Source organism: Alligator mississippiensis, chromosome 10 (assembly GCF_030867095.1).
Source record: "Alligator mississippiensis isolate rAllMis1 chromosome 10, rAllMis1, whole genome shotgun sequence".
NCBI classification, from domain to species: Eukaryota; Metazoa; Chordata; order Crocodylia; family Alligatoridae; genus Alligator; species Alligator mississippiensis.
Window position 1 is genome coordinate 16,261,016 of NC_081833.1, and position 13,731 is coordinate 16,274,746.

Here is a 13,731-nt window from a genome sequence, read left to right on the forward strand (position 1 = left end):
TGGAGGAGCTGAGACCTGACTTGAAAAATATAATTGTGTGTGCTTGGCATATCTCTTTAGAATTGATCCTTCCTGTTAGGAACAATTGAAAATGGCTTGAAAGTGTGTATGTCAACCTTTAAAGCAGTTCTCAACCTTTTCAGCTTCAAGGCTCCTTGCATAACTTTTCTGAATTTTGCATTACACCAGTTGAAAATCACTGAGTGAGATCTAACTTCAGAAAAGATGTGAACAGAGGCTTTGCTGCTATATGGTTGAAAACCACTGATCCCACTGGTGCCACTTAAGGGCAGTGGGGCAGGACCTTCCCTGCCATGCCTGGCCCTTTTCTGTCCCCTCCCCACCCCTGGGCTGTACATCAGGGGGCAAGGGCAGCCCCCACTGCTGAGGCTGCTCCTGCAGGGTCTTATGCCAGCAGCTGCCCCTACAGCCCCTCCTGCCAGCCCTGGGAGCATGGGAGAGGTGGATGGGATGAGCCAGGCTGCAAAACATGACTGTCCTTGTGTCTGTTGGCTTGCAGCACAGCATGCTACTGAGCGTGTTGTAGGGACTGGCACAGGGGCTGCCTGCGGGTAGGGAAGGGTAGTGGGAGGCAGCAGTGGTGGTAGTCCCTAGAGAAGCAGCTACAGGCACTGCTGCTAGAGTAGCTGGAGCAAGCACAGGGTGCTTTATGGAGGATGGAGAGCACTTGCCTCTTCAGACAGAGGCCAGGTGACCTGGCACCTCTAATGGGATGTCACAAGGCCCTGGTTGAGAAGTGCTGCTTTAGAGCACTGAGATCTTCACATCTCTAATTGGCATGGCAGTTGTATAGAAAGAATGAGATTTGGAGGGGGAGAAAATCTAGAGGAAGATAACTAGAGGACTCCAAAATAATACTGTCCGTTAACTGATTTGCTACTAACGTTTTCATATTGAGACTATGGTGGAACCTGTCAGCTCCAAAATAACGTTCAGGGTGCACAGAGAAGTATTTGACAAAAGTACTGTTTACTAGACAAAATGATTCATTTGCTATGTATTTTGGTACTGATATCTTCCTTCATTGCTGTTTTTTTTTCCCCCTAGTGCCAGTTAGTTCCATCTATTGAGGGGATTAAATATGTTGCAAGTTTTAGTGATTGTACTGGCAAGCATGAGGGATAGTTTTGGGTTGGCTCACTTGTGCTTTTAATTGCAGGTTGGCACACAGTCATTCACTGCAGGCAAAGAATGGGGCATTATTTACAGTCTCCTTTGTTTTTGTGGCAAATGGATTTTGAAGGCGTTCACATGGATAAAAATGGTATTATGCAGATTTTTGGCTAATTTGTAGCTTTGCTTTAAAAATACTGATTAAATTTAAACTCTGAGTAAGGAAAAATGTCTAAGGTCCTAAGTAGAGGGATTAGTGGAGTGACTGCAGAAGCTTTCCTTTTAGATTTTGCCTTCAAGGGCCCTGGAGCGAAGGTGGGTGGTTTGGGTTCACAGATTGCTTATGTCTGACTGGCTCGTTTGTGCCAACCCTTGCAGACTTGTTCATTGTTTACTACTGTCATGGGGTAATAGTTTCACAGAAAAGCGAGGCAGAGTCTGTTAATTATCTGGCCTCTTCACCACCAGCTTGGAGGTAAAGCATTCTTCCATTCATAGCGCCACATTGTATAGCCCATACTGCGCTTGTTTAATTTAATCAGTAATTATTTATTTATTCATTTATTTTGTCCTTGCTGCTGTTGCCGCTTCATATTAGGAATGTAAGGGAATTGTAATTTCTGCATGAGAAATGCTGGCTTTGAGACATTCTAAAGTCTGGATCTTTTTTGAGTGCTAGGAAGTAATAGCCAGGATTCCATTCACCCAGCTCTGATGTTGTTCCTTTGGCTGGGTGCCGCGTTTCAAGAATTGCTTTAGCCGTTCTTCTGTCCATATTGGCACAGTATCTGTCCTCTTCAGAACAAAGAGCAGACAATGAATTGGGATGAGTGACACTTGTGAGCAGGAGGAAACTGGGCGAGTTCCAGGCGTGGATGAGGGACAATTTAAATAGGGAAGACAATAGATTGCTGGCATTCTTTGGCATGCGGCGAAGCCCAGGAGTGGAGGTTTTGAGTTATCAGGCGTGGTGTAGCGACACTGCTCCAGTCAAAAAAAATGTCTTCTATAATATGATGAAGCCTATGTATGCTGTAATTGCACAGTACTGGGTTGTTTTTTGTCAGGCACTGTAGATGACCTTGAGTGCTTCTATAGCCCAGCTTTTCATAAAACTGAATGTGGGGGTCTCATGGAAAATTCAGCAGCTGTTAAGACAATCTTCTACACTCTGCAAACTTACGTTTCTACTAAATGGCATGATAATCCAAAGGGCGAGAAAAGCCTGCCTTTCTGATAGGCTAGCAGTTGAATTAAAAGAAACAAAGCGGTGGTTATGTCATAGTAAGACCCTGTGTTTGTTGTCTGGACTAGATTTTTGTTTCTTGTGGTAACCTATGCTTCATTAGTGTCATCAGTGGAATGGTGTGATGTCTGTTGTGTGTGGTAGTCCTGGCAAAAGAATCAGTTAGGACCATTATCAGTAGCATTAAAAAAGAAATTAGTGGTGCACTGATTAACAACTGGCGAACGATATCGGCCCAAAAAATCTTTAATGAGCCATATCAGTGATGGGTATCGGCCTACATGCAGTCGAGCAGCATGGAGAGCAGTGTCCCACTGCTACATATGTTGGGGGGGGGAAGGGTGTGGGGGGGGCAGATTGAGGGCCCCTGTGGTGAGGGAAGAAGTGGGGCTGGGGCAGGCACCACACAGGCAAGGCGTGGGACAGAGCCACGAGCAGCTCTTCCAGGGAGGTGGGGGTGGCTCCTGCTGCTGCGTGCACTCCTGAAGGAGGCATGGGGGGGGCACATGCTGTGCCCCTCCCCTCCCACCCCGGATCTGTGTGCTGGGTGAGGGTGGGCTGCTGCTATCATCTGGGACAGCGTTGGACTCTTCCTGGTGGGAGGGACTGGTCCAGGGCTGTGCTCAGGGTGGGTGGTGGTGGTGCTGGGAGTGGGGACTATTAGGGGGGCTACGGTGAAATCTGGGGTGGCTATAGTTTCTTCCCCCCCCCATCTGTAGTCCCACCCCAGTGCTGCCTGCTGCAAGTGCAACCCTAGCCCAGCCCCCTCTGCCGGGAAGAGCCTGGTGCTGCCCTGGCCCCAGCCTGCAGTGGCAGCCTGCCCTCACCCCCTGCACAGATCTGGGGGGTATGTGCACCCCAATGCCTCCCCCGGGGGTGTGTGCAGTGGTGGGAGCTGCTTTTTCCCCCCCCCCCCATGAGCTGCTTGTGGCTCTGTCCTGTGCCCCACCCCAGCCCCACTCCTTCCTTCACTGCAGTGGCTTGGATCTGCCCCCTTCCCTCCCCTCCACCCCTTAACCCCCAGCAGACTTACCAGCTGGAGGCTGCCGGGTTGGCCATGTGCAGGTAGCATTTATCAGCAACATTATCAGCCAAAAAAAGCCAATTGCCGATAATATCAGCTTTTTTTTTCGGCGCCAATATGATGATATGGACCGATGTATCAGTGCATCTCTAAGAGAAATAATAAACCATTACTACATCTCTGAACACGAGTCAGCTTGAAAGTAGAATGTTCTTGGCATTAAGGTGGCTGGGTGCTTTTTGTGTTGAAGGGCAGTGACAAAGTACATGACAGTTTTTAAGTAGTCGACTTCTCTGTGGAGTAGACGCAGAAATATATGTAGATAGGACAGTTTCAGGAATTGTGCTATTTAGTCTGAAAGTAGAATACCACTCATTATCAAAACTTCCTTTTTTATGCCTTTGGGCCTTGTTTGTTGTGCATTTAACATGCTTATTTACTGTTCTACAGAAATAAGTTTGTTGTATTTGACAAGCTGTCAAACTAGGAAATACCAGGACAAGGTTTGCTTGTGGAACTCTTAATTTTGCTCCCTTTTGTGAGTTTATTCTAGCATTCACCATTTTAGTTGAGACTGTATTCTGGTATATATTTTTCTGCCCAAGAGCCCTAGCTCATTCATTGTGCAGAAAGGGCTGTGCTTGGGGAGCCAGGCAGTTGGGCACAACTTACAATGCCCTTTGCCTCATTCACTGCCTGCCAACCAAATCCTGTGCTTAATCAGGGATTCACTTCCTCTTGAGCTGTTCTGTGGCACTCTAATGCTGGTGTTTCGTAAGTGGTAATAAGGCTACCTTCATTTTTGAAGCAGGGAGAAATTGTCCTTGTTTTCTAGATATAAAGAAATCAGAGGCTGTAGTTAGTGAGAAGACACCCCACTAATTTGGGTGCCTGGCTTAATGCACTTCAGGTGTAAGATTTTTAAGAAGAATGGAGCATTCACAGTTTCTCTTGAAACAGTAGTGGTTGGGGTGATAGGCAGATCCTCATTGCCAAGTACTTAACATATCTCAAGTTGGACACCTAGGAAACAAGGTAATCAGTTGGATCACCAGAAGAAAATGGTTTTGAGTGACTTGCCCAGCATCGATTAAACTTGTCAGTGGGCAAGGATGAAACTGGGCTACTTCTAGTATGGCTCCAGTGGATGGCAGCTTTATTCACTAACAGTCTCACTTCCTTGCCATGTTTTGCTGATAAATGAGGGGCTGGAGGAGAAGTGTATTAAAGCTTCTCCATGCTGGTTGGGCCACCTTTTTGTAAGACCTCCTGACACTTATTTCTTGACTTCTTAATTTTAATATTCTTTTAGTGCATTAGCATGTACTTTCATGTCTTCCTAAAACATTGGTAGGTAACCAGGAGCAAATTGTATTACATATGACTAAGTAGGTTATAGCCAACTTTGAACCCAGAACTTTCAGCATTCTTGGTACTACTTGGATTCAAGAAATAACTATAACAGGTGGTAAAAGAAGATTATTCCCTTCTGGTCTAGCTGTAGAGTGGGGGCAATTGGAGAGGGATAGAAAAAAAATCTCCCTGAGGCAGTTGAGAGAGGGTTGTGTGTTTCTTTTGAGATCGGTGTTTTAGATGTGGCTCTTGTGCCATAGAGCTCCCTTGTTCTGAGCTTGAAAGAGGAACTTTAAATGCACAAAACCTGTTCAAGAAGTCATTCCTATTCATTGACCACTCAAAAGCATCCTGAAATGCTATGAGTACAATCCTACTTCTAAAGAAAAAGAAGTCTACCATTGTCTGAGCCACTAGCTTCTGCCAGTATTGTGAGCAGTCATTTAAGACAGGTTTTGTGATATTATATTTAGGTGCTGACAGTTTTTCAGTCACTGCTATAAAAGACAGTGCCTGCCCCAAGGTGCTTTCACTTGGAAACTGAGACATAATTTAAATTGATAAAAGCCAGAAAATTGATTTCTTTCTTAACTGGTCTTAAATCTAGTCCACTACACTTGAGGGATTTCGAACCTTCTGAAAAAGGGATTTAAATGCAGGCAACTTTTCTGGTGCTATTGTTGCATTGTATATATCAAATGTATTTTTAAGTATTCTGTTGCTTAGCTGAGCAACAGTGTGCACAGATGTAATTCACAAAGCATTAGTAAAATCATATGTTTGAAAACACTAAAGATTAAAATTGGCCACTTTTTAATTCCTATGATTTTGAATTAGTCCATTGTGATAAATGCTTTCTGGAGCTGGGAAAAATGCCTGCAAGATGTGGTGGTGGTGTTGTAGGTCAGAGCAGCTGCTGACAATGTTCCTTGGTTTAGGTTAGGTACATGCTGCTTTTCTTAAATTTGGGAAAGTGAAGCATGTACCTATCACGTGTAATTCCTATACCTTAGTTTAGGAAGGAAGTTCAGAAGTAACTGAGGACTGTAGATTAGCATTGAATTTTTTTTTTTTTAAAGTGGGCATTCATTTTTTTTCTTTTTCTAACCTGATAACTGTGTAATGCAGATAAAAGTAACTTTAAGGTTTTGAAAAGGTTTGACTTCTTTGGATAATGTCTTGCGAGTGCTGTTTATCATGTATACCTTTAGTCACATGAGGCCTCTCACCATTTTTTATTAGATGCATAATTTATGGATCGATTGGCGACTTCCTTTTTATACTTGGGGCTTGAGTTATCACAAAACAGCTCTCAAAAAGCAGGCTGACAAATGAGATGAGAATCCTGGGATACTTCCAAGTGTTCCTGTTTATGAACAGCTTTCTAGTCTACAGGTATTGCCTGTAGACCTATGTTACTGAAGCTGAAAAAGCAAGGGGGCCAATACAGGTTGGTAGAAGAATTTGGAAGAAAGTCTTAATTGGAACACCTCTTTTTATTTAAGTCTTTTGGAAGGAAGTTAAAAATACTGCAGTAATACACATGAGCTTGGCATATCAAATCAGTACGGTAAAGCACAGGTATGGCCTCCTTATCTTTCTCCCAAACAAAGCAAATGGCTGCACATGAGATTCTCTCTCTCTTTTGGTTCCTCAGAGCATGTCCATAGAAGGGGGTGGAGGAAGTTGAACTTGGCTCTGCCAGTCCAACAAAACAGGTAGTGCTTCTACTCCCACATGCCTCCTCCCTTCTAGTCAGTTTAGTTTATAAACCTGAACACTATGGTGTTAAAAAGGATCTATGTCTTTTTTAATGTTTAGGCTTCCTTCTGTAAAATTGAGAAGTGGACAGGGAATCTTGTACAGTGAAGAATTACCAGATTAGATGATGGAATTTGCAGCAAAAATGGGCATCTCTAATTTCTAGCTGAGGAAAGGTGTCAACCCTAGTATGCATCTTCAAATTCCACACAGTAAGTTAAATAACTAAGTTAGGCCCTCTTTAACGTTCAGTGTTTTCCATTTCCTGCAATTCATGAACCATGGCCAGTTACTTGCTACAAGTACAGCTTTTGAGAAGTGACTTGGAAGCCAGATGTGTAAGATCGCTTTAATAAAATGGTTCCACGGTAATTTAGTGGAGATTGTTGATGTATTGGTGCCTACTAGTAAAGATCTAGAGTTCTATGTGTAAGCCTGCAAACTTTTTGTGGGGAAAAACTATTCTGCAAGACCATAAGTAGTTATGTTTGCAGTTTTCCCTTCTTGCGTAGAGGTCTATATGTTACAGAAATGTGAAATTTGCTCATGGATTCCATACAAAGGATCCTAAATTTATATATATATTTTTTTTTTATCAAGGCTTTTGATAGTCTCTTACAACATTCTCGCAGGCAAGCTCAGGAAGTCTGGGCTGGGTGAATAGAAAACTGGCTGGAGCATCGGGCTGAGAGGGTAGTAATCAATGGCTCAAAGTCTAGTTGGCAACTGGTATCAAGTGGAGTGCCCCAGGAGTTGGTCCTGGGACTGGTTTGGTTCAATGGCCTTCATCAGTGACCTGGAAGATGTCATAGAGTGCACCCTCAGCAAGTTTGCAGATGACATCAAGTTGGGGGGAGTAGTACATACACTAGCGGGTAGGGCTAGGATTCAGAGTGACCTAGACAAATTGGGGGATTGGGCCAAAATGAATCTCATGAGGTTCAACAAGGACAAGTGCAAAGTCCTGCACTTAGGAGGGAACAATCCCATGCACAAGTACAGGCTGGGGGCTGACTGGCTGGGCAGCAGCTCTGCAGAAAAGGACCTGGGGGTTACAGTGGACAATGAGTTGAATATGAGCCAGCAGTGTGCCCTTGTTGCCAAGAAGGGTAACGGCATTCTGGGCTACATTAGTAGGTGTGTTGCCAGTAGATCAGGGGAAGTGATTGTTCCCCTCTGGGTCACATCTGGAGTACTGTGTTCAGTTTTGGGCCCCCCACTACAGAAAGGATGCGGACAGATTGGAGAGAGTCCAGCAGAGGGCAGCAAAAATGGTGAGGGGGCTGGGGCACATGGTTTATGAGTAGAGGCTGGGGGAGCTGGTCTTGTTTAGTTTAGAGAAGAGAAGACTGAGTTGGGGGGGTTTACTAGCAGTCTTCAAAGTACCTGAAGGAGCATTTGAAATAGGATAGAGCTAAACTGTTTACAGTGGTGGCAGATGATAGAACAGTGCAATGGAGCAATGGTTTCAAGTTGCAGCAAGGGAAGTTTAGGTTAGATGTTAGGAAGAATTTACTATTCCAGGAGGGTAGTGAAACACTGGAACAGGTTACCCAGAGAGGTGGTGGAAGCTCCATTCTTGGAGGTTTTCAAGACCCGACTAGACAAAGCCTTGGCTGTGATGATCTAGTTGGGGGTGGTCCTGTTTTGAGCAGGGGCTGGACTAGATGACCTCCTGTTGTCCCTTCCAGCCCTAATTTTTTTTGTGATTCTATGAAATGCCTTTGACTGATTGGTTAAAAATAGTATAAGGCTACTGAAGCAGATTAATATTTGTAATGGTTAATATATAATTTACTCAAACGCTCAGTTTTTGGTGTTTTTGATCAACTAAATCTCCAACTGTTTTGTAAGTTTTCTTTTAAATTTCAAATTACAGGTTCCCGACTAGCTCTGGCAAGACTACTCTCAGGTGAGTGTCTCATGTAGACAGATTACCTTACATTATCTAATAACATATTGACCCAATAAAACCACTTTTTTTTGGACTTAAGGTTTTAATATTGGGTCCCTTGTTTCCCATTAAGATGCTACATAATTTTTTCACCTCTGCTTCTTTTAGTCCTTTAAATTAATATTCCAAATTCATTTCTTCCCATTTCTGACCCATTCCACGCCTTTCTTTGCTGACTGTCTTGCAGCTATTGATAAGCTGTTAAACATCCCAGAAAACGTTCACCAGCCCAGCTGCGAAATGTTACTATTGCCTAGAGCTGTGGTTCTCAAGCTTCTGGGTTCATTACCCCTATTTTAGCTTGTTCTTTTGTTGTTTTGTTCTGGAAAATGCAGAAAGCAGCACTTTACATCACTACAATCACATACTCATCCCTCCCACAACCCAAGGGATATTGTAGAGTTATGTTTCATGTTTTCCTTCTTCCTTTTCCTGCTTCTGTATTTCTCCTCGCCATTCTGTTCCAATTTTTCCTCTAATACACTATCTGAAAGATTGCCTTGTATACCCATTTGATGCGCCCTGGGTTTAGAGGGCAAGCACTTAGTTAAAAATATGCTGATGAAATCAAGCTCTCATGATGCTAGGTAGGGAAGACGTGGTTTTGTAGTGAGTATGTGAAACTCGGTCAGGACCCTTACGTTTCTGTTCTCAGCTGTTGCTGACATTAGGCAATCTATTTAGTCTTTCTCTGCTCTTGTTAACGTGCTTGAAAAAAAGGACATAATACTTTGAGGGCTTAAAGTTTTTAAAAACCACTTTGAGACCTTAGTAAAGAGACTGTAAGGACAAGAAAGCACAAAAAACCATAGAGATGTGCGTTTTCAAGGCAATTTCCACATTCTCAAAATGAAGGAAAACCAAACAGTCTTGAACCTTTTGACATGTTTAGTAAATTCAAACAATGAGGTCTGTAAAGCTCTGGGCTATTTCCAGCATTTTTTTGTCTTTTGGTGGACAAGTGCCAAGCTGAAGTCCATCCAGATCAACTTAAACGACCTACTAAACTTTGCATTAAAAGACGGGAGAGACTGCACTTGACATTTACAAGAACAAGAAGCCTAGCTCGTGAGTCCTGAATCATCACTATAATGATTCTCAGGTTACATAATTGTCTCATATGAAACTTTTACATTTGAAAACCTAACCTGAAAAAGCAGCAGTAACACTTCCCAAAGCAAATAAAGCAGGAGCCTGTATAAAAGCACATATCTCTCCCTTATTTATCCTAATACTGTCTCCTTTCAGAAGTCTGTGGATTACACTGGTGAAATAGTGCCTGGTCCCAAAGTGGGGAGAAACATTGACTCCTTTGGACAGAAGTCCCATCTCATTTATATGTTGGCAGGATGTCAGTGTCTGTTGCATGTGGCTTTGTGGAAGTTAGGGGATGTCTGAGCAGGTGTGGAAATGGGGATTCCCTTTGGGTGTGCCCAAATCATTCTCCACTACCAGCGAAGTTGAGCTTGCAAGTTACCTCACTGCGTCAAGGCTGTTGTTGACTGATCAGAAGTGTGCACTTCTGATGCAGCATGTTTGGTTAACAGCAAAGTCTTTTTTTTATTTATCAGTGGTTTATTGTAGTGGCAAACTAATTTGCTTAGTTGTGCAAGTTGTTTAAAGAAGCTTTGCACTTTCATTAAGCAGTCTAATTGGGAGGAAGAGTGTGTTGTGCGGTAGTATGCAAGGTGTTTCCCAGCAATATCACAACTGCAGCTTTGGTAACATGCATTTTTGTAGTAATTTCTCAGATGGTTAGTATTTATAGTGTTTAAGTCTTTAGATTCTCTTCTCAAGATGATTTTTTTTTTTGGCATAGGAGGTTGGGGAGAAGAGAACCAGTTGAAATATGTACTGTTTCTTTTCTCCCTCTTGAGTCTAGGCAATAATTTATGAGAGAGGGTGAATAAATAGGATTTGGCCCTGGGTTGTAAGTTTCATGACACTTTGAGCTTTTAGTTTTGGAGAACTAGAAAACTTGCATTGGCCAGGAAGCGGCTTGTTTTGTAGTTAAAGGGTCTTGAAAGCTTTAACTACAGCAATCCCCCACTCATGCTTCTGTGCCCTTGCAGTGCTGTTCCCTTCCTCCTATGTAAAAATGAATGCTGCTAGGGTAGTGTTGGAGTGAGGTTGTAGCTGTGGTACCGCCCACAAAAATCCTGGCCTCTCGCCTACAGTTAGGAATATATTTCATTTACTTGAAGGACATGCACTGAGACTGTTTGACTTCTTTGTGCTTTACTGTAACCTGGAGGAGGGGAAACAGGAATGTAAGAAAATTTGACACTTTACTCCTTGACAAAAAATGTAGACATTTAGGAAATAGCTGAAATTCCCTGGAAACACACTGAATGAAGCCATAGCTGCTTTGCAGAAAGGTGTGAAGGATGTGTGGTTTTTCTCTCTTCCCCCCCAACCCCCCATTACATCCTAATATAGTTGAATGGGTGTACTTTGTATATGCCGTGCTTAATTATCTTGGCCATAAGCAGTTGCACTTGCCTTTGCTGGTGTTAAATATTCTTCAGAGTAGCAGAAGAGTGTAGTTCTACTTTTGACAGTTCACTGCCCTGGCCTCTGCAGCAAGGGGCTGAAGTTCCCTGTGGCAGTCTGGCTTCTGTGACCTTCTGCTAGGCTGTCATTTACACACAGCTCCTGATTTGCTTCTAGAGGTTAGCCTGTCCATGTTGCATGATGGCTTTGCTGAAGCTGTCCCCAGAGCAAGTATTCAGTTCCCTATTGGTCTGCTAGACTTGTATTAAAAAACAAACGAACAGACTTTGAGACTGTGGAGCTGATCTTTATTTTTTTAATTTTTTTTTTTTTTTTAAATCTTTGGTGTTTTTGACTGTAGGCTGGTGGTTAGTGGTTTCACAGATTTCACAGACATTAGGGCTGGAAGGGACCTTGGATGATCATCGAGTCCAGTCCCCTGCCCCAGGGTCAGGAAGTCAGCTGGGGTCACAGGATCCCAGCAAGATAAACATCCAATTGTTTTCTTGAAGGTGTTCAGAGTAGGTGCTTGAACCACCTTTGGTGGCAGGCTATTCCAGACTTTGGGGGCTCAGACAGTAAAGAAATTCTTCCTTATGTCCAGCCTGAAATGGTCTTGCAGGAGTTTATAATGGTTCGACTTCTGGTGAACAATCGTTCCCCCGAATCCTGGTGGTCACCCCTGATAAACTTATAGGCGGCCATCAGATCGTCCCTGAGCCTGCACTTTTCCAGGCTGAAGAGTCCCATAGCTCTCAGCGGGTTGTCGTAAGGTTTGTTTTCCTGACCTCTGATCACGTGCATGGCTCTTCTCTGGACTCTTTCAAGCTTCTCCACATCCTTTTTGAATTGTGGAGCCCAAAACTGGATGCAGCACTCCAGCTGTGGCCTCACCAAGGCTGAGTACAACGGGAGAATGATGTCCTGGGATTTGCTTGAGAAGCATCTATGGATGCAAGCCAGTGTTCTGCTTGCTTTGCTAGCCGCAGCATCACATTGAAGGCTTGTGTTCATCTTGTGGTCAATCGTGACCCCCAAGTCCCTTTCATCCGTAGTGCTAGCCAGCGTAGCACTGCTGAGCCTATAACGATGCTTCAGGTTTTTCCTCCCAAGGTGGAGAACCTTGCATTTTTCAGTGTTAAACACCATCAGGTTCTCATCCGCCTGTTTCCTGAGCCTGTCGCGGTCAGTCTGGATTGCCCTCCTGTCCTCAGGTGTGGATGCTTTACCCCAAAGTTTGGTATCATTGGCAAACTTGGCCAGTCCACTTCTGACTCCAATGTCCACATCATTAACGAAGATGTTGAACAATATAGGTCCAAGGACAGAACCTTGTGGGACCCCAGTGGTCACAGCACACTGTGACGATTGACTTCCATCAACCACCACCCTCTGGGTCCGACCACGAAGCCAATTCCTCAGCCAGCAGATCGTGGTGGGCCCGAGGCTGCAGTTGGCCAGTTTTGCTAAGAGGTGATCATGGGATACCAGATCAAAGGCTTTTTTGAAGTCAAGATATACAACATCAATCTCCTCTCCCTTGTCCAGGTGATGGGTCACCTGGGCGTAAAAGGAAATGAGATTGGTCAAGCACGACCTACCCGCAACAAACCCGTGCTGGCTATCCCTCGGGATGTTGCCATTGGCCAGTCTGTTGAGGATGGCCTCTTTTTGATTTTTTTTTTTTTTTTCCTAAGACCTTCCCTGGGATAGAGGTCAGGCTAATGGGCCTGTAGTTTGCTGGATCCACTTTCCTCTCGTTCTTGAAGATAGGCACCACATTGGCCGCCTTCCAATCGTTGGGCACTTCACCAGAGCGCCAGGAGTTCTCAAAGATCCCTGCCAGGGGCTGGGCTATGATGCTTGCCAGCTCCTTGAGTACCCTGGGGTGTAGATTGTTAGGCCCGGCTGACTTGAAGGTGTCCAGCCTCTCAAGGTGTTCCTTCACGAGGTCAGCATTGATGGAGGGCAAGGGATCTCCCGGACCCGGGGCTCACTGCCCCGTAATGGACAGAGGCAACCCGTGGGACTGATGAAAGACCAATGCAAAGTACCCATATAGTAGATTGGTTTTTTCCTGGGCGTCAGTTGTCAGTTGTCCCTTCTGGTTTAGCAGGGGTCCAATGTTGCCCTTGCTCCCCACATATCTAAAAAAGGACTTCTTATTGTTCTTGATACTTGTAGCCAGTTGGAGCTCAGTTGCAGCTTTGGCTTTCTTGGTTCACTCCCTGCAGGTCCGGACCATTGTGGAATATTCCTCCTTGGAGGTGGATCCCATCCTCCGTTCTTCATAGGTCTTACTTTTTAGCTGCAGGAGGTCCGCTAGTTCCCTGGAGAGCCGAGGGGGCTGCTGTGCCCTCTTGCTGCCTTTCCTCCGAGACAGAATGGCATTAGTTTGTGTATCAAGGATCGCTCCCTTGAGGAGCAACCACTCTTCCTGAACTCCCCTCCCCTTTGGGTCATGGTCCCTTAAGGCCTCACCGACAAGTCTCCTGAACTTGTCAAAGTCAGCTTTTCTGAAGTCGAGGACTTCTGTAATGCTGACTGTCTTGCCAGCTTTATGGCAGATGGTGAAGGTAATCAGCTCGTGATTGATGGGAAGCTGGGTGACAGCAATTGTTAAGTTGCCGATTTAGGTCATCCCTGGTTGCCAGTACCAGTCGAACAGAACTTTACTTCTAATTGGCCTGTAGACCTCTTGTGTCAGACAGGGCATCCACACGTGAGAGGAAGCTCGATTCTATGGGGGGAAAATTGCAATTGGAT

At 44.5% G+C, this 13,731-nt stretch overlaps 1 protein-coding gene across 7 annotated transcripts in view; it reads left to right on the forward strand.

Moving 5' to 3' along the window:
- Positions 1–13,731, forward strand: part of DGCR2 (DiGeorge syndrome critical region gene 2) — a 61,735-nt gene that overhangs the window by 11,133 nt on the left and 36,871 nt on the right. For 2 of the 7 annotated variants that reach the window (XM_059713491.1, XM_019499165.2), the window contains exon 2: positions 8,398–8,430. The exons of 4 other annotated variants lie outside the window; for them this stretch is intronic. In XM_059713491.1, coding sequence (XP_059569474.1) covers positions 8,398–8,430 — 33 coding nt within the window. Of the gene's footprint in view, positions 1–6,649; positions 6,731–8,397; positions 8,431–13,731 lie in introns of those variants that run through there. One more of the 7 variants, XM_059713493.1, reaches the window with a different exon arrangement.